Source organism: Monopterus albus, unplaced genomic scaffold (genome assembly GCF_001952655.1).
Source record: "Monopterus albus unplaced genomic scaffold, M_albus_1.0 scaffold354.1, whole genome shotgun sequence".
Lineage (NCBI taxonomy): Eukaryota > Metazoa > Chordata > Actinopteri > Synbranchiformes > Synbranchidae > Monopterus > Monopterus albus.
The window spans coordinates 328162-349456 of NW_018128234.1; the positions used below are offsets into that span (position 1 = coordinate 328162).

Below are 21295 nucleotides of genomic sequence, written 5' to 3' on the forward strand. Positions count from 1 at the left end.
CCCTGCAGCCCCATGAGAGTGCCTCACAGTGGCTTCCTTTAGCCGCCGATCACCTCAACCTGGAGCATGCTGAAAAATCATGACAATCATTGAAAACCTCAGATGAAACCAAACAGTTTGGTATTAATATTCAACACATTAAATATGATAATCAAACAGTGTTCACTAAAAGCAAGTGCAGCGTCCGGTTTCAGAGTCTACTGACAGACTTCAGCCATCCAATCTCACACATTATCACAGCTGAGCAGGTGTTCTGTGTTGTATGTAGGTGATGCTGTGGCCCCCTTCAAACCGCCAGAGCTCAAATGAAGCCAGCGAGAGAATAAACAACCACCTGCCTGCAGACAAAACTGTGTTATCTCAGTCTGGCATGTAAAACACAAAGAACCTCTGTGCGCAGCTTGTGTGTGTCCTTGTTAAATTTCAGGCTGCAGATAGAAATCGGTCTCCTGTAGTAGAATTCTATCAAAGCGCTGGTGCTGACACGCTGGCATCTGCAGCCTGGTCGTATCCAGTGTCATTATGTGGTGGTCACTTCACTGAAACACAGCGACCGCCTCGTGTGATAAGATCACACTGAAATAGTTAAAGCAACACATCAGCACTCTGAAGAAGAAACTGGTCCCTCTGCCTCCTCTACCTGGATTCTCATTCTGTATGATTGTTGAGCACTGGTGAAACATGGCAGCTCTCAAAAGGAATCCTTTAGAGGGTGGACATAAGGCTACTTCCTGGTGACAGTATATACATACTGCTGAGGCAGACCAGTGTTGCACAGGGCAAATGTGCAGCAGCACTGCGCTCAGTTGTCCTTCCCTGGATAAATAAACGTTATCAGACGAGGAATCTGAGAAGAGATTCAAAGTAAATCACATTTCACTCTATAGGATTACACCAACACACACAGGCAGAACATTTCAATAAACAGAGGAACAACTGGAGAAGCATCGGCAACAATTGAAGAGTGAGAGCAGCTCATTCACACAGAGGGCTTGGTTTTTCACGGGGAGGAGGTGAAATGAGGAGTTATGCAAAAATGGGTGGATGAATGAACAGATAGCTGAAGAATGAGCTAATGGACACGATGATCAGAAGCAGCTGTGGCAATAGAAGCACAGTAATAGCAAGCAGCGCTGATTCCTTCTCTGAACCTGATCAACGTTCAGCAGACACTGAGGCACGCAGGGATTCATCAGCAGCAGCTCGTGCACTTTCACACAAAATCCCCAAATCACAAATTTAATTCTGGATGAAGCTTACCCTCCTCACCCCGTGGAAAATAACAAAACAGACTTCGCCAGCCAGAGAAATGAATCCAAACTCACAATCCTTCCCAAATCAAAAACTCATTTCGCAGGAACACTGACCCTCTGTCGTCTGCTCAGGAGAGATGCCAAAGTCAATTAAATTGTATTCCAACAAGGAAGAGTAAACATGTCGCTGTGCACTAATGATGCAGTGTGGCGTGTGAGCCAATCATCATCTGGACTTGTAATTATGGCACGAAGCCTCGGGCCTGTTGGTTTCATTTCATTTGAAACTAGCAGAGCAGATCTGTCACATTCTGGTCTGCAGCTATGGAGCCTCCACTCTAGTGACACTGAGGCTCCCTCCAGACCAGTCTGCAGGTTTATGTCTCACCAAACAGCTGTGGTATTCAGATATAACATGCCACCAGGGATGAAGCTACAACTGAGGACTCCAGAGTCACGTTCTTGCATATTTTCTAGACATTTTTAGAAACACAATTAAACATCTTAGCTGTATAAGGTGAATTTGGTGTTTTCAGACAAACTATATTAAAACCATCTAATAAACATCATGCCCTGCACGCCGCATCTTACTGGTTTGATTGTCAACGCAGCTCAGACTTAATGAAAGCGACCACAGACGTGTGGTTTGTTTTGACAGGTCTCTCTTCAGCAACGTTATTGCTTATTTGATTTTTCTTATCCAAAAATGAGGCCACATCCATCCATCACCACCTAACTACCACAGGTCCCAGCGGTGAGCAAGTGATGATGCCATTTATTTCAGGTGCTGCCTGACACAGTGACACCACATGTATTGTTTGTTGTCCATTGAAATCAGCAGCAGGAAAAAGGTGCTGCATATGATACTGGTCACATACATCCTAATACTTTTGTGTCCAGTGTTTTAGCTGTGCACGTGCATGCCCATGGTGGCCACCCTTTACTTGGCTGTTGACTGTGTGCATCCTCAGAAGCGAATACTACCCATATGCCAGCGGTACTGTCATTAAGCCCAGTGGCAGAAGCAGTGAAATAAGCTCAACAGCAGACTTTAAATCATGACAGCAGTGCTGGAAAGTAAGAGAAACCAACAGTCTTCAGCAGACAAGGAGAGCTTTCGGTTCAGAAATGTTTGCTTTGACTTTACATGCAGTCAGTACAAAACTAGAGATGTGTCCAAACTGAATTTTGTGAAGTTGGAGGGAGTTTTGGAAACATGGCAAAACACAAAGTTTATGTGTTTGCCTGGCAGCCTGAGCTGATAAAGACACAGACTGCTGCGGTGGAGGTGCTGGATGTTATTATTTGTGGCCTGTCTCTTCTCATTAGGGTCTACAGTATGCGCAGCCGCCGACTGCCCGACACGACAACCAATGACATTTTCAGCATGAGACAAGGAAGGAAAATCAGCCGTGTCAGTGACACGCGCCGCCTGTCGCTCTCGATCATGGCGGGCTCACTTTCTGTCATCTCTCCACTTCAATTATTCTTTGTTTTCTCTCTATTCTGAGTTATCTCTGTATTCCCATCCTCTCATGCCCACCCGCTCTGTTCATGACCTCTCTTTCTGATTGTCACTCTGGTTCTTTGGCTCTGTCCTGCCACAAATACACTCCAGTGTTTCACCTACCGACACCGGACTTCCCTTTCTCTTCTTTAAGTGACACTGTAGTGAAGGCCACTTTACAAACTGAACGTAAAGAACGCGTCTAAAACCTGGGAGAGGCTTTTGTTCTTTGTGAAGATTGGGCTTGGTCTTCCAGGAAAAAGGTAATGAGCCAAAGCGACATTTAAAACTGCCGGATGATGACGGATATAAAGTCAGTGACAATCAATCAGAAATGATAAAAGACAAATGACAAATGTGACAGTGGAATGAACCATGAAGCAATGGAGCCACAGGCCTCGTCATGTGTGTGTGTGCGCACATGATGTTGATGGAGAAAACCAGCAGGCCCCCGCTCACACACACCTTCCTTGCCTGGTCATTGTCTTCGATCTGCCCCAGATCCCTGCCGCTGGCCTGGGCGATCCTCTTCCCTGACACCAGATTCCCGACCATCACGGACGCAGGACCGATCTCTGAGGAAGGAAGGAGGAGGAAGACATGAGGAAATGATGCAGGGTAACCGACACCTGTGGTGTGATGTTTGCCTGCAGCTGAATCCAACTGGCACATTCACACGGTACCTGGCTGTTTCTGCCGGGGTTTGGGCAGGTTGGTGACACAGGTGTGTGGACACATGAGCACGTTGCAGGGGTGCAGCGCCCCCTCCAGGAAGAGCTGCTTGGTCTCTGACAGGTGGATGCCACCCAGGGGAGTCTTGGGAAGAGTGTTGGAGGGCACCAGAGCCAGGCAGTACACCCCCACCTGGTGGATCCCATCTATCGCCTGGAAAGGTGAAATGTGTTAGAACAAGTGCTTTTTCAGGCACAGTTCTGTCTCAACTTGACTGATAAGATGTAGAAATAAGATAAGAAATAAGATAAGTGCCCGCACATAATGTCACAGCACATCCCGTCACCTCAGCCTCTACTGAAAACACTGAGTGTGTTTCTAATGCCCAGATAAATGGGAAAACAAGCTGGCAGCATCTGTGATGGTGAATAAGCAGAGAGATTTGGTTTTATTGGAGCTATAAAACTGCAGGCAGCTTTTAGAGCTTCACCGCAGTCTCCACTGTGGCCTATGGAGATCTGGAGTTTAAACTCAGATTGTATCTGTTCATGCACAGGATAAATTTACAGCACAGGGTCATATAGTGTAAGTGTGTGTAGTATGTGTGAGTCTGACAGAGTGAAAGAGACAGAAATGTGTGAGCGGCTTTGTCTCTTTATGAAGGGCTCTGTTAAAGCCTGCTGGTCTGGAGTGTGTCCTCAGTGGGACGGTTTTACTGAGCTGGTTTGTGCTACAGGATATGTCAGGTGTTATTTAACAGTTTTCTTTTTGTCAACAAATCTCACAAAAACACCAAAACCAACGAACAAACACTGTTTTTCTACTGTTTCAAAGTTAAACATACTGGTTCCTACTGAAGATGTAAATCTTTAAAAGCAGGTCAAAACATAATGTTTCATTTTTAACCAAAAGCTCACTTCCTGAAACAGCTTCAGCTTCACATTTCTCTGACAGGAGGATTATGTACTTGTTGGGTCAAACTAAACTACAGTGTGTGTGTTTCCACACATGAAGAAACATGCGACCAAGTTCACTGATGTGTTTTAATAGTTGTTTACCTGCAGAACTCGGCTCATCCACTGGAAGCTGTCTTCCTCGGTGGAGTCCGGCCGCTGCTCAGCCACGACCACGATCCTCTCGTCGTGAAGCACCGTGATGGAGAACACCGCTATCCTGCAACACATACACACACACGCATAAACACAATCAGCGTGCTCCATGGTAGACTGACAGCTTTAACAATTACTCCTGATCACCTTTATACACGGAGGATTTGCTGAAGGATCGTTGTATTGATTGCTTTAGTTTTAGTTTGGTATGCCTAAGACCTATATCTGCTTTGCAGATGAATATTTTACATAAAAATCATTATGCTTTGGTAAAACCTGATGCACGGTTTAATAAATTACCCAACAGTACTTTACAGAAAGCAGTTAAACAGAAACTCCACCACACCCAGCCACAACAGGTAAATGCCGTTTACCCACAGATGTAATAGTATTATCAATTAATTAATATAATGTAATAATGTAAAGATCTGAAACAGCTAATCTATAAAATTAATGGTTTTTCTTTTAATACTTAGAAGTAATACTTCGCAAAACACACTGTGTACTCGTAGTTCAGTACAAGCTGCATAAAAAAAACACCATCAAGAGAAACTTAAACGTTATCAACAGAAAAATACCTCGCCATCCCACCTCCAGTGTTTGACTGACAGGTAAAGAGCAGAAACTGATGCCGAGGACTGACGCTGCTGTGAACACATACCTGCCCCTGTAGACAAACTTCATGGGTTCTACAGCGAGCGCCGTGGCGACAATGTCGTCAGCGTTGTGCCGACGCCCCCCCACCACCATCAAACCGTCCATCTTCCCTGCCACAAAGATCAGACCTGCAGGTCCGATGAAACCCAGCAGGCTGGTCCTGGAGAAGGGAAACTCACTGATGGTAGCTCCGTTGTTGGACACCGGGAAGACCTGTTTTAAGCATTTTAACAAAGATGGAAGGAGAGACATGGTTGGTAAATAAAACCCTACAAATGAAAGACAGGAAAAAAGTTTCATTAACAAAAGCATTCACACTCTCACCTCGAAGGTGTTCTTGGTCATGCCGGCCAGGCCGTAGTAGGAGGTCCCGGTGGCGACAGTACTAACACACAATTCACCGATCTCATCGGTTCTACAGAGCTGAGGGACGCCTTCTGGCTTCACCACACACATCACAGCTACAAGCGGAGGAACAGACAAAATTACACCAGGGAAGGTTAAAGTCTAACGCCTTCCCAGTCAGAAGATCTGTCACTCTACTGTTCTCATTGGAGTCCTTGTAAAAGGCTGTTTCTCTGAATATCAAATTATTAAGTAAAAAAAAAATTATATTGTAGCATCTACAATACACAACAACCTTGCACCTCCACTTTGGACGATTTTCAGATCAGTTAAAGAAGAAAACAAAGTACAATAGAAAGTTGGGAAGAAAGGAAAGAAGGAAAGATGACAGAACAGAGAGAAGCAGTGATACAAAGACCTTACTGTGCAGAAACAAGGCTGTGCTCTTCAGTGTTACTCAACAGCGTTTCCTCCTTTTATCTTACACTGAATCTCAACAAACTGCAGCTGTCAGATTAATAGTAAAAAGTACAACACCTTCCTGTGAAAAAGCTCTGGAGGAAAATTAGAAACTCCACCAAAAATAAAAACACTTAGGGCCTCCGCCTGCACAGAGTGGGAGCAGCGAGACGGATCAGGCCCGTCTCACCTCCGGGCATGACGGCACCAACATCCTGTAGAGTGAGGACCGACAGCTTCTCCTCCGAGTCGACCCGGATCACGCCGTGACTCAGACCCTGCATGGACAAAACGCCACGCCCAGGGGGGGTGCTGCCCTCCTCCACCGGCCTGCAGGACAGAGCAGGAGACAGCCAATCAGTTCACCACATACCGTAGGAGCGCGCCTGCTGTTATTATGACCGTGTGCTCTTATATCGTTATCTTTTTAAGAACAAGTTTTAGATCCTGAGAGTGAGGATATTTCTTGGAAAAATGGGACAACTTTTTAAAATTCTCAGAACATCTGGAACATGAGGAGAAATGTGTAAAGTGTGAACATATTTTGGGAGAAGTGAGAACAGCTCTGGAACAAGAGTGCATTCTTAAGGAATTAAGGACAGTTCTGGAAAATGAGGGAAGAGTGTAGTTTTGGAACATGAAGCCTGCTGGGGGAAAGAGAGAAGAAACTGTGGACATTTAAAAAAAACAAAAACATGTCTGGAAAGTATAAAAAGGTTTAGGAAATAAGGACATTATTGAAAAGTGTGCACATTTTTGGTAAAGTGAGGACAAATGTGAAAACTGTGGACATGTTTGAAAAGCCACGTCTCTGGAATACATAGATCAATCTTGGTTTGCTATATTTTACCTTAATACACCTGAAGGTGCTGTATGATGAGCTAATTCCAGGGAGTCATGTGATGTTAAACACGTGCACACAAGACTAAAAAGCCACGTTTTTCAAAAGACTTGTACATGTGGAGAACTGGCCTCAGATGTGTGTGTGCGTGTACCTTCTTATGGCTACCGTCAGTGCCTCTGGGGAGCTGGCGCAGGGACAGATGACCTCTGGTCTCAAACCTTTAGTCTGGAAGACGTTGAGGAAGGCGTCACAGGACGAGATCGACCCTGAGAGAGAGACAGTCAGAAACACAGGGTCGGTTTATGTGCAGCTCATTAGAGCTACTCATCTTTTTAGGAGTGTAACTGGAATCGAAGTTTTAATGAACACACTTTGTGGGTTTCTCCAAATGATCAGAACATGAACCATCAGGCACCAGGGGTGGGTTTACTTATGAGTAATTCACACGCTTACACTGTTTGATTTCCTCACCGACGCATCTGCTCACTGTAATATCTGACTGTTCAGCTGCCATATTACAAATGACAAACGAGAGGATAGTAATGTTGATATCTGTTGACATCAAAACTGCCTCAATTATTGTCACGCACTCACTGGAAAAAGCTTTATGAGCAGTAACTAGAGCCTACTGGACTTTTATTGCCCTGGGTTTTGCCTCTCAGGACATTTACAGGCTCACTCTATCACCTCAACATGTTTTTGGATTAAAAAATATTCTATACTTTGCTTAACAGGTGACAATATGTAATTCGGATTTTCTCAAAAAATACAAACTGATGAAAATAAAGTATTGGTGGTTTTAAGTTGGTAAGTGCAGTTAAAGCATTTCTACTTCTGTTGCTAGACATTTATTCATGTGTTATGAAAAGCACAGGACCCTGATTCATTGATCAGGCCATGTGCTATTTGTGTTATTTGCTGAAAAGTAATTATTACTTACAGCATTAGATAATTATTACAGCATTAGATTACCAATACAAAGACAAAGGATAACATACAGAAGAAACCGGCTCAGACTTCCTTTCCGGTTGGAACAATTAGATATTCATGTTGCTCAGAGAATGGAACGTGTTTGTTACGAATGACTTCATGACCCTCAGGACAAGCCACAAGTACAGTGTGTGCTCTTACAGGGATTTGAACCATCAGCCACCAACAGCATGCGCATGGAGGTCAGGTTGATGTCCCGCTGGTCCCGATGGGCCACCAGAGCCCAGTGCATGTCCCGCGACTTCACACACGCCACCTTGGCTACACACAAAAAAACACAACCTTATACACATGACACATTAAGTAACAGCAGAGCTGAAAATAATAAAATCAACCGCCCAGTGGATTTCATATATGTTTAAGTGGTCCAACTTATCAAATGCCAATAAGGTTTTCAACGAAATAAAAAGCAGTAATGTAACAAGAACCTAAAATAATGATGTAACAGTGCTGCTGTCAGTGACGGGCTCGGATGGGGTACGACACACACCATGGTCTGTCCAAAACACTGAGATCACCGAAGAGCTGCTCCTTTAGTAACTCAGCCAAACAGACTGTTTGATTTCTGTTCAACAGTTACTTCACATTTCACAGACAAACACAAACCCCTCTGTAATAAGACCTGATACACAACCCTGGGCCAACTCTGAGCTCAAGCTGGAGGCTGCAGGTTTGTTGTACTGGATCGCACTGGGTGGTTGCGTTACCTTTGTATTGGCAGACTTTCTGAATCCAGGACAGAGGGTTGACCTTCATGAGGGCGTAGGGGATACTGATGACATGCATCATGTTCATCACACACTGACAAACACAAGAGAGAAAATAAGAGATTTTTTTTTAAGTAAAAGTGGAACATGCAGAAGCCACTGGCCAAATAGTTTTGCTGACAAAGTAAAAATGATTTTCTGTTTATTGATAAACAGCTTAATTTAGCCATCACAGCTTTATTCATCGTTTGAAATAATTCAAAAAGACAGTGAAAGGGTTTCTTACAGTCAGGACAGCGTGCCACAGTCCGACATCCTTCTTGAAGTCTAATACATTCACTATGGTCTCGGCTGGAAGACAAGACAGAGAGATCAACCTTAACATCATGTTCAGTGAGAAGTAACACACCGTTTTCAATTCTACAGTTAAACTGCCTGTGTTTTAAACAGCACTGCCCAGCTGTGACAGCTGTCTGAGGTGAAAGGACACGACGAAGTGTAAATGTGTGTGCTACCTTCTGTGTATGAGCAGGACTGTGTGAGGGCCTGGCAGTGGGCGAGCATGGCCACCCTCATCACCGTCACGCCCAGGACGCTGCCGTCCTTACACGTCTTGTACTGGACACACACACACACACACACACACACACACACACACAGAGCAAGTACTCAGCAGGTGTGTGCTGCTATGTTGACTTCAAATCATTTGTTACTTTTTCAGTTAAAAACATTTTACCATAGATCTCTGCACAGTACCCCAGGTACTTTTGACCTGGTAAAGCACAATATCTTCTTTTTCTAACTGTATAGTTTCAAACAAGTGACTTATAAAACAATACAAGTGGTATCAGAGTCAGAATACTCACTGTCAATCAGCATTAACTCATCTCCAGACATGGAATAATATTGAAATGTTTTTGGGGCCTGACTCTGCTGTGGAAATACCGACTTATGAACTGAGTTGTCCTACACCAAAACGAGGTCTGAGCTCTGTGGAGGTGACAGTAATCAATGAGAATCTCTGGCACCTGTCTGACAAAACCACTGCTAGCAAAACAAAATGAAGCACATCATGGGCAACTATTACATTTATGAATCGGGACACATTTCTTTGAGCCACAGAAATAAAAGGAGCCTCCTCCTAATGTCATCTGTCTCGACCACCTGGGACGCAGCTAAAAGGTCAGTCGCTGTTCAATCACCTCTCTTCTTTCATCATTTTCTTCTGGACCCTTTTCAATTCCCGCCAAATCAAGGAGCCATTCACCCTTGTTGCCGGTACAATTACTGCTCAGCCACTTCAAATGAAGTTGTGTACATTCAAATCAATCAGATGGGACGGTAGCGTTGACCGGCAGCCGAAGGAGAAACACTCAGCTGTGAATCGTAATTCTAATCAAAAGGCAGGTGGCGTCACCGATTTTCACTTACGAGACAGTAATTACGAGAGCTACATGAGTGTGTGTTACCTCGATGTAGGCATTGTCCTGGTTGGCGTCCTTGATATGTGGGAACCAGTCGCGGGGTGGTTTGGAGAGGTGTTTGGACTCGGTGACGATCCACAGCACCTTGGGCCAGCCTGGACACACAGGGGCACAAAACAAACACCCACTAATGTCACCGATGTCTGGAAAAGGTCTCTGCTCCAGCTCTCATCCTCTGGTGAAAGGATTATGGGTAAGGAAACTGAAGCTTGCTAAGGCTGCATTCAGTCATATTTCAAGGTTTATAGACTGGACTTTCCCTCCTGTTGAACCTCATTTAGACTGGACTGGAACCAGGTGTGTGACCAGTATGACGACTGGGACTGGATTTAGAATCGAGTGTGTGATCACATTTGCTGGTTTTCTCCCAGACTCAACACAGCAAAATGGTAAAAAATGGAATTAAAAGTTTGACATGTTTAGCATTATACGTAAACTACTGTCTAGTAGTTTAACTACTGTTTCTTCTTTCTAAAACAATATAACAGCTTCTCCTCATGTAAGTATAATGCAGTTTATTTAATATGTAAGATGCTTGTAATGCATAGGGTTCCACAAGACTTCTGAAATAAGACCAATTTACTATTGTGTTCACAAACACTACTGTTAACAGGATGATATGTAGCAGTGTCATTTGATATCAGTGCCTGTATTAGGAGCTGGTTCAAAGTGACAGCAGGAACTCATTAATCCGTCGTATATATTTGAATTGTTTCAAGTTTGCTTCTTCTCTGGTGTGAAAGTCTGGGCTGCACTTTTTGAAAACTCCCTCACTGTAATTCTGCAAATAAAACCTGACTCCAGAGAAGTTTTATCTGGGGGTTTTATTATGACATACAGCAACACAGTACTCCTGTCTCAAGAGTAGGGGCCAGAAAAACCTTTGTCTGTCACTTGAGCTATAAAGGCCTAAAAATGGTGAGAGAAATATTAAACAAACCTCAGAGGGAAAGTACCTCGAGTATGCTGAGAAAAGTGGCTGCAGACTTTCTTAAAAGCAACATAAGCATTACATACTGTACATTATGGATTACTCTATAACAACTACAGGTGTATGTGTTTACTTCTCGATTCGGTTATTTATACAAGCGGGATGACGGATGTTTTAAAAGTGGAAAGGGGGGCAGCTGTGGCTACAGACAGTATGTGCAGGGCCCAGATTTCTGTGCTATGCCACTGATTGTAACAAAATCAGCTTTCCATTAGGTTCTGACTTGCAGTGAGTTGTGGACAAACAGTGCTTGTGCATTCTGCCGAAATCAATATGAATTCATAATGAATACAGTGCTTTGGCAGTTATTTAACAGGGGCTTGGAGGCCACCTCTGGCACCTGCCATAGCTGATTGTCTTCAGGAGAGCGGTAAACACCACTTAACCAAAGACGGCTCTCTTGGGAATAAAACGCTCCTTTAAAATATACACCAGCTGTCAATAGTCCTTCTTTTACAGACAAATTAATTGGAGGTGGAACGGGGCATCTTATTTATTGCCCACTGGTTGTTTAGAGTCTGAAGTGTATGCACACTGCATTTCATAGCTCATAGTCCTAGAGTATACAGAGAAAAAGCAATGATAACAGTTTGTGGGACAAAATCTTTTGATGCTTGATTAAAAAAAAAAGTTTTTAGTCCATTTACTATAGGTCCACATTTAATAGTTTTACAGACATTACATCTGGTGACACTTTATATTTGAGGGCAATCTGGTGTCGGCGTCATGTCCTGTGACATGTGGACCCTCCACAGATAGATTAATGAACGGGCACAAACAGCACAGGCTCAGGGGTCCCTGCACCAAAGCATCTGTATGAAGAGACTGTTAACATTCCTTGCTGGAGAGTCAATGAAACAAATACAAAGGGACAGAAAAGTGAGTACAATAAAATAAAAAACAGCTACAAAGAGGTGCAAAATGACTACAGGAACATGAAACTACTTCACAGACAGCAAAACAGACCCAAGTAACCACAATGAGACACAAAATGGCTAAAACGAGAAGCAACATAAAAAAGATATGCAAAATGGCCACAACTAACTATACATGTAAAATCATCAACCACAAAGATGCAAAACAACTAAAGAGAGACACAAAGAGTCTCCTTCAGTCTGGGGGTCATCCTCCATTGTAGGAGGTGGGGGGGGCCTTCATCTCAAAATCCATCCATGGGACACCCCAGTTGAAAGTATTACAGAAATTGTGTTTAAAAGTGGCTACAGTTACATTTGACACAATAACGTAATATGTAATTGTATGTAATAAGTTAACAACAAGTCAAAGGCGACTGCATGCATGGCACCATTTGTAAGATGCTATTAATATGTGACTCAGAAAAGAGAATGATGCTGGACACCAGCAGGGCAGGGCGCCCGTCCCACCTCTCACAGGTATACTCAGTAAGAACACGCTAACTGTGGAGCACCTACATGTCGTTCCATTCTACCAGTATACATACAAATTATTATTATTATGACAATATGCTACTCGGTGCTGAGTGTTTAGATGGCAGAGCATGATTGAATGTAAAACTGAGTATGTGAGGGCTGCTAATGTACAAATTAACGCTGCTCTTCCTGCCGGGCAGCGAGACAGAAGAAACGATCAGCAATGTGAATGAGAGGAGGTTAAAGCCTTCTGATCAATAATAGGAGCACTCCACATAAATGAGGCACGTGCATGCGCACACACGTGCACACTAAGCCCATGATGAGTGAGAAGCAGTGACTCCGGGGGCATCATGTTGCTATTTATACATCCATTACTGAAAAGCAAACAGTACAGTACAGTTATTAATGGCCAGGAGATTCTCTCTCTCTCTCTCTCTATTCACCGCTAATGTCTCTCTGTTCTGACTCCATCACTCTTCTACCAGTTTTCTTCCTCCCCTCTGTCGTGTCACTTGTTTCCCTATCGATCTGCAGTACCGCTTCACCCACTCTCCCTCTGTCCTCTGTGTCTCTCTTTCATCCCGCTGCCCATCACTCAGCCAGCCGCCTACTGACATCAGTCCTCCCATTCATCCTGCTGAGACACTGACACAAGAAACTTGGCCACGCTCTGATCCCTGAGCTCTGGCTGTGTGCACGTTCACATGTGTGCACAGGCATGTTCATGGGCTTGTAACTGCACTCAATCTGCTCCATTGTTTTGTGGCAATTATAAGCCTTTCTTGAATAACTTCCAAGCTACTAACGATATCAATGAGATTCCAAATGCCAGCTGTAGGTTTTCATTATCAAGGAATCTTATTAACTCTCATGGGAATGTTGTGTTTAGGTGTAATGGCATTATGGGGACAGCTAGCTGCCTTGGTGGTGGTTTGTGCTCCGAGTGCTGTCTAGTTTCTACATTTTTTAAATCTTTCATAAACATCGATTAATAGTGCAATTCAGCAGATCCTCAATTTAAATACATATGAGGGATTAAATGGGAACATATGACCATTATAAACTTGACCTGATGTTATCACTGCATGCAGGGGCAGTGAATGAAAATCATGCAGACGTGTCAGTGTGCTGTTTCGATGGTTCATGACACTGTGTCATTGTTCTTGGATGTGCAGTTCAGAGAACTTCCTGGATCTGTCACATGCAGTTATGCACTCAAGATCTGGTCTTTCACACAACTTTCTGCACTGTCTTCATCATCTTTGTTGATACTTTTTTGCTACTATGCTGCAATTTGATAGTGAAAACAAAAAAAGATGGTTGCAGCTGAAAAGCTGATCACTTACCTTTCTGTTATAATTTGAACAGCTATGGTGGCTGCCTGATAGTGAAAAGAAGGTTGGAGGTGTTTATGTATTAGTTCACCAGTACACAGGTGCAAACATGCTAAATATTCCAGTTCCCCATTGGGATTTTTTCCAAAGGAAAGCGAGCAGAAATAGACTAGTATTCCCCTAATACTGAGATCTAGGTTCTTCATATTTAACACTAGTGTCTATATGATGAACACAGAGCTTCTGTGTGTGTGTGTGTGTGTTTCCATGAACACACTCTCTGCCAGCACAGATGTAGGTGGCACTGTGTGTGTGTTCATGCGGGACCTTTGAACTGTTGGATCTCTCCAGTGGGACTCTTGGGAAGGCCTTTGTGGCAGGCATCGCTGGTCAGAGCCACTGTCACCCCGCAGCTCCCCAACAGAAACCCAATCTGCTGACTGCCGGCATCCTGCGGTGACACAGAGATCACACATGGTTAATCTTCTGAATTAGATTCTGATCAATCAGTAATTGTTTCTTGGTCTTGCTTAGCAAGGGTAGTCTAGTGGTGTCTAGGGTTTAACAACTGCAAGGCTTGGACAGAAAGAGGATGAACAGCTGTGCCATCCCTTCTGTCCTGTAGGTGGCGCTGGTCTTCCCAAACAATGACCCTGCTGCTTTCATGACAGCTTTCTACGGCTGCCTGCTGGTTCTTTGAAAGAAAGAATTCAAAGCTATCAACATAAAACCACAAGTCAGCAACAACTGCCAAGGTTCACTTCAGTACAAATCATCCAAATCTCTAGGCCCAAAAACACTTTCATTATGCAATAATGGCACAGAAAGCATGTTGCTGGCCTGTGTCATCAGTGAGGTTCAAGAGTCACGTTTCCAAATTTAACATGAACTTTAACCGTGAGGTTCAAGAGTCATGTTTCCAAATTTAACATGAACTTTAACCAAATTTCAAAACATAAACAAAGTGACCTAATGTGCATTTCCATCCACCGTTTCCGTTATGGAAACATTAGGAGTTATATTAAGATAAACAGCCGGCCTTTTTGACCACAACAGAAGACAGAGGACCCCCAGTTTTCTACTCGGTAACGCAGTTTGGACAAAAAGAAAACAAAACTAAAACTTCAGTGACTACACGAGATCCCCTGTTTCTTAGCTGTCCATCAATCTCTGTTTCTTTCTGCATGGATCGACTGTGAGCTGCTGGTCCTTTGGAAGCCACAACTCCAAGTGTATACCAAAGTACAAGCAAAACATAGTTCATTACAGTCACATCAAACCAAGAACAAATGTAAAACCTGACTGTTGAGAAACGTTTCACTTGAACAAACTGACTACTGCTTCCTTTCTTTACCAGTCTGAGTTTGCAGAGAACTACAACCTCATAAAAAATACAACTTCCAGTCCAGGAGCTGTGACATCCTGCAGAGCACAGGACCTTTCACGGCAAAGTCTGAGGTTTTAGGCTACTAACACCTCGTCTCTGACTTGATACAGATGAGTGACAAACCTGTGCTGTTGTTACAAACATAGTCCATGTGTAAAACATTACACTTCTTACATAATCATATGCTAATGCCAATTTTACTTTTATTGAACTACTGTATTAAAATGAAGGGTGTTTTGTCCCTCTCCTTTTACGTACAGGGGAACAGAACATTAAATTAAACAAAGCAAGTGTACATGAGGGTAACAGAACATTAAATTAAACAAAGCAAGTACCACACAATGTTGCAACATAACCATTCACACTTTGTGGCCACTAGAAATGTTTTCTAATAAATAGCTGTCATTCAGAATTGAATTAGATAAATGGCCAATTTAATAAGTCCTGGTTGAGCTACTACATCATGCACACGTACCTTTCTGGTCAGTGGTACTTCTATTGGCACAGGGACGACCTCAGCCAGCAGGCAGCCGTAGAAAGCTGTCATGAAAGCAGCAGGGTCATTGTTTGGGAAGACCAGCGCCACCTACAGGCCGGAAGGGATGAGACAGAAGCATTAAAATCCCCAGAGATTATTGAGTGGATACCAACAGTCAATCAATATTAAGTTATATCTCAGCTTTAAACCTAGAGTAGCCTAAAACCTCATATGTGTCAGAAGAGAAGCATTTTGTTTTGCTGCAGAGTGAGTGGGTAATGTAAAAAAAACAAGAACCCACTCCTCCTGCCTCCTCTCTTCTGTTTCTGTTACTTTCTGCTCTGCTTCAGTCTGCCTGTGAACACTCACTCAGTTTACCTTCCCTTCCACTATCCCCCCCAGCCTGGCAGCCACCTCTCACTTTCACTTTAGTTCAACACAAAGTTACAGTATGCGAAGCCGCAAATATGAAAACACACTTCTGGATGTAAAGAAAACAAAAACCACAGAATAATTCACTGTAACGTAGAACAAGGAAAAAGTTCATCATCTATCATTCATATCATCACATCATCGATGTGTTTTTCTTGCCACATGCAGGCTTCACCATCGAGAGTCTGATCTGAACTGGGAGTTTGTTAGGAAACCTGCTTTGTTGCAGATTGACAGTGTAGTAATGTAGAAAAAGATACAGTAACAAATCTAAATGTGAAAAATGTGTTTAACACAAGGGAGCATTCCCTGCAGCATCTATTTTAAATCCCACTGTGCCCCAGAACCACACAATGCTAACACAGCTAACAAGTCAAAGCAAAAGGAAAACACTGAACCTAGGAAAGTCTGGTTTCCTTTTTAAACTAAACAGCCCTGAAGTGTTTGTTGGTGCAGCTCTGTTGTTGTTGTTGCTGTTGAGCTCTATCTTCATTTTTGTTGAAAACAATAAGTTTGAACTTCTGCCGAGGTAACAGCTTATTCTGGACAATTTTCCATTTTTCTATCTGCCGAATCATCCCAAGACTGTATCTATGCCATGAACTGATCTTAAACACACTTTCTGTGAAGGACCATCAATCTCGTTTCTACGTCACAGCACAGCCTTTATCTTCTGTTCAGCCATGTCGGGTACAGTTTGGCTCCATGCTGCGATGATAAGGGTAAAGCCCGACTTAAGTGCTGCTTAATAGCTCCCATATACAGGACTGAACTGAATGTGAGTGCCTGTGCACGTGTATGTGCGTGTGTGGCGTGAGAGCTAAGTGCACCAGAGTGAAAGAGAGCAGCGTAATGAGGCTCTAACAGGACTGATGTTGGCATGTGCAGGTCTCAGTGGAGACGTTTGGGTTTCTTCTGTAAATGATACCAGGAAGAGTGGAGGGTAATTATTACTGTGCACAAGGCTGCAGAGACTCAACAACGTCATACACGTTACAGTTCCACTGGAAAATACCAAGACTTTTTCAGGGGTTCAAAACGGTTTCAACTCATTTTCACCTGTTTTTTACATTGTTGTCACTTGGTTGTTGTTGCAAGAAGACCACTGCAGCCAGAGGAAGTGTGAGTGCAAACAGTGCTGCAGTATTCTCCTCTAGGAGGCTGAGGTTTGCCACTGTTGCAAGATTTCTGAATTTTCAACATACCTGTGAATACACCTTGTGCCACTGACTCACTAAAGAGATGTAAATTTTTCAAACCAGTTTACAATGTCGTATTCATGATCCTCAGCGCAAATTGTTCCTTATGTAAAGTACTGAATGAGGAAACATGGTCTGGTGATGTGAACATGTTTGACTTAAAGTCAATATACTGAATGAGGAAACATGGTCTGATGATGTGAACATGTTTGACTTAAAGTCAAAGGATTTAGTTGCATGGTTACTCTACAATCAGGTAGATCATCAGCTATGGAAACAGACACGTTTACTGGTCCCTTGCATCAAGAAAATGAACAAATACAGAATTGTTTAATGTTTAAAATAACACAATTTAGACTTACAGTTACACCAACAAAATAACCAGACAGGAGTGTTGGATTGTCTTTGTTTTCATGGATTATGTGGAGCTCTGCGAGGTTGGAAACATCTCATATTTCCTGCCTTTGGAACAAGTCATAACTCCCATATGTTTTAAGTTACCATTTAGAAACACACTGCCCGATTAAAGTAATAATAAACAAATGAAAACAAAGATGCAGTCGCCCACCTGAAATTCAAACTCTTTGTTGTGAAAGCAGAACCACATCCACAAACCAAATCTGAATCTTCACCAGGCTCATTTCCCCAAACTGCTGGGAGCTTGTTTCACCACAGTGAATTACAAAACCTCACATGTATTTTTACAAAATAACTCCTCAGTGTAATTAAATCTTCTCAGCCTTCTAAACACACTCTCAGTAAAACTCATTTTTCTAATCATCCTGCGAGACACATTCCACCAGTGAAATTGAAAAAAACAACACTAATTTCTCAGTGTGCAACTTAAATTAAAGCTCAAGTAAAGACCAGTTTGTAATTCACACCAAGTGGGAAGGAGTTGTAAAGTAATTACAACGCACACACCCTGCACAGGCACACGTCGGCACTGTGCCAGTCTCTAGCCCAGCAGGAAACTGAGCTTAAAATAAAGATGAAATAGGGACTAAAAGAGAGCGGGGGCGTCACATGTCAGCAGACATGTGGGACCATCACTGAACCTTGACCCACTTCAGTATGATCATCTCTTCAAGTGTGGAGGCATGTGGAGCGCTGGAGAGAGAGGCCCCGAGCGAGACGTTATGATTATGACAGAGAAAGAAGGAAGAACAACATGTGTGTCAATTTGTTAAGTATTAAGTAATGCTTGATGTGTGGTTTCGCCAAGGACCATAAATCCTGAGGGGTGACGTCAAGAAACTGCTGGTAGTTTTTGGGCCAAGCTTCTCTGTGATGGTTTGATCTAAAGAAAACCAACAGAGGGAGGCGTCAGCCGTCCACGAGTGCAGCCGCTCCTGCAGACTGGGGACGTCCACTGGGCCAAATGAACAAACAAAAATAAACAGTTTTAATGGTATCTAGCCTCGCAGACACAGTGGCTCAGTTTTGTTTGCTCAGGTTTTGAGAGATACATCTCTGAGGTGTCTGCTTCCACTCATTGTGAATGAGACCTGGCTCTGCAGCCCTGCAGACCCCCTGGAGCCTGACGAGCGCCCAGCTACACCACAGGGGAAAGTTGAGGAACGCTGAAGTTTATGTTAACATCCTCACACAGTGCGAGCCACAGCCAGGTGAGAGCCAATCATGATCATCTTGATCCCACCAGAAACCAAAAGACTGCTCAGCTTCACTACAAGGAGTTTTACACCAAATGGAGGAAAACCTTATCGCCATCTCCAACTCTCCATGACATCTTTAACTAGTTACTGGGAAATAAAAAATATCAACTTGTGGAAACAAATCGCAGGCACACGCAGCACCTAAGTGAAAGCAGATTTAAACAGATGTCTTTAAAGCACCTTTAAAGTCCACAGTTTTAAAACCTATGTTGCTGTAGTCTCATCATGAGACTGAATGTCATTTCACAACATTCATTCAGCCTGACACGAAGCTTCATGTCCAGTTGCTGTTTGAGAGCTATTTAATTGTTGTCCTTACTCCTCTTTTATTTCATTACTGATTGTTGGTTTATTATTTGTATTATGTTTTGTTTCTACTGTATTGAAATTGGCATTATTGTACTGTAAAGCAACCTTGGGTGTCTAGAGATTAAATCTGTTAACATTATTATTCCATGTAAGTGGTGATATTCTTTCAGTGATTTAGGTTTTAATGCTTTTCATCCCCCATGGGACAGAAGACCTCAGTGAGCTCCCTCTAATGCTGCTGATCCTCTACAACACACTAGGTTGCGAAGCTGTAACGGTCATCAGGTGTCACAGCAGGCCAAAATTTGTGACTTACTCCAAGTCGAGTCCAACCCTGGAGCTCGAGGACAGGTCGTTACTCTCCATCTGTTTGCTTGGTTTTATTTCACTCACCCGGTCTCCGGGTTTGACAAGCGGCTCCTGTTTGGTTCCCAGTTTGTGCAGCAGGTTGTAGGCCACCTTCACACTTCTGGACCACAGTTTACCTACAGACGGATTCAGAGCACTGTTACACACTACAACACATATGACATATGCAACCAAGAGATCTAAGGGTGGAACTTATTCTGTGCCTTATAAAAACTCCAAAGAAATCCTGTGTTGGACTTTGTCAGTTGTGTAATGGAACAAGAATGAGCCTCCATGTGCAACAACTTACTGCAGGCCAGTCAGAGAGAAAACACTTTGAACTGGCACATATTTTACTCCACGAGTCGACTGGTGTAGACTCGATCGTGCAGATTTCATAACACGCAGCAGAGCAAACCTGCCTCGTGTCTGCAGTGTAACTGGATCCAGTGACACGTTACACCAGAGACACCAGCACAACACACTGGAGGACATCGTACAGTGAAGGCCACATCAGTTTACACAGGTAAAGAGGTTTGGTATCTTGAATGTATTGTGCAATTAATTCAGTTTTCATATGACTTTATGAAATGTAAACCAATGCTTCACCTCTTGAAAACTGTGAAAATAACTGTTGCTTTAAACATTTAACTGTAGATCAAGATAAATAATATCAACAGATCTTTCCATTCGGTATCATTTTCTCAGCCGAGCTGAGCTGCCTCTCTTCATTAATGAGGTAAGTCACAACAATAGACTCAATTTCCTCCCTTGGCTTTATTTCCTAATTTAGACTGGCAGATGCACACATTATGCATGAGCAATGTAGCGTGAATTTTTTTTCAGGCTAAATGAGGTTTTTCTGTCTGTCAGAACGACTGGATTGAAGAACAGGGGAGCTGTGGGATGTCACAAGGAAAATAAACTGTTAGGCAAAAACAAAACCGCAAACAGAGACTCAGTTACTGTAGGTCTGACTGCAGTGTGGAAAAATGTGTAATTCAAAACACTTTTTAAATTCAATTCTGAAATAAGGAAGACAAAGAACAGCTATGTGTATCTTCAACATACAATGACCTCAGGGTGGCGGTGGCTCAGGGGAGAGCGGGTGACCATTCTCAGTAGGTCCATCACCATGAGCTGCCCAGTCACATGATAGTCATTAAATCCATTTTAATGCAGAAACGTTCATTAACAGTTAACAGTTCTAGCTCTAAAAGAACTTCTAGATGTTTGTATGTTCATGCTCAAAGAATACATGCCCATTTCTCCATTTGATACCAGAACCCAGATCTGTCTTTTTTTAGGATGATGTTACCCATGAAAGACTCGCCCAAGTGCCTTTTGTCCTTTGAAACTAAGAAGAGTAGACAAGAAAACTGCCCAGTCATGCAGTTTAATTGAAGGACAGGGGCCCTTTTGTTCTAAAATTAGATATTCCACACATGAGAACAGCAGCTGCTCTCACAGAATGACTCGAAGAACAAAACAGGGATGAGACTGGTTCTTTCTGAAGGCCGGTACATCACATACCCATAACACATCTCTGCTGACTGATGATTACAGCAGTTTGAAGCAGGTGGTTTGAACTCTTCAGTTTGATCTGCCGAGAATGAATCTGCAACCTTTGAGCCAAACTCAACAATTAGATTTGATTTTCAACGTTTATTGTTTAATGAATAGCTGCTTGTACTAATTTCAGAAGTATTTGGTGTAACAT

General features: G+C 43.0%; 1 protein-coding gene across 3 annotated transcripts in view; it reads right to left on the bottom strand.

Annotated features, from left to right (window-relative positions):
- LOC109974928 (disco-interacting protein 2 homolog C) overlaps positions 1-21295 on the bottom strand; it is an 81660-nt gene that overhangs the window by 20340 nt on the left and 40025 nt on the right. For 2 of the 3 annotated variants that reach the window (XM_020625382.1, XM_020625384.1), the window contains exons 9-23: positions 19621-19712; positions 15609-15719; positions 14074-14197; positions 10013-10122; positions 9059-9161; positions 8830-8894; positions 8544-8637; positions 7978-8097; positions 6998-7112; positions 6193-6332; positions 5523-5659; positions 5203-5411; positions 4491-4605; positions 3444-3645; positions 3226-3335 (exon numbers count right to left, since the gene is read on the bottom strand). In XM_020625382.1, the coding sequence (XP_020481038.1) occupies positions 3226-3335; positions 3444-3645; positions 4491-4605; positions 5203-5411; positions 5523-5659; positions 6193-6332; positions 6998-7112; positions 7978-8097; positions 8544-8637; positions 8830-8894; positions 9059-9161; positions 10013-10122; positions 14074-14197; positions 15609-15719; positions 19621-19712 (1847 nt within the window). The remainder of the gene's footprint in view (positions 1-3225; positions 3336-3443; positions 3646-4490; positions 4606-5202; positions 5412-5522; positions 5660-6192; positions 6333-6997; positions 7113-7977; positions 8098-8543; positions 8638-8829; positions 8895-9058; positions 9162-10012; positions 10123-14073; positions 14198-15608; positions 15720-19620; positions 19713-21295) is intronic. The other variant, XM_020625383.1, reaches the window with a different exon arrangement.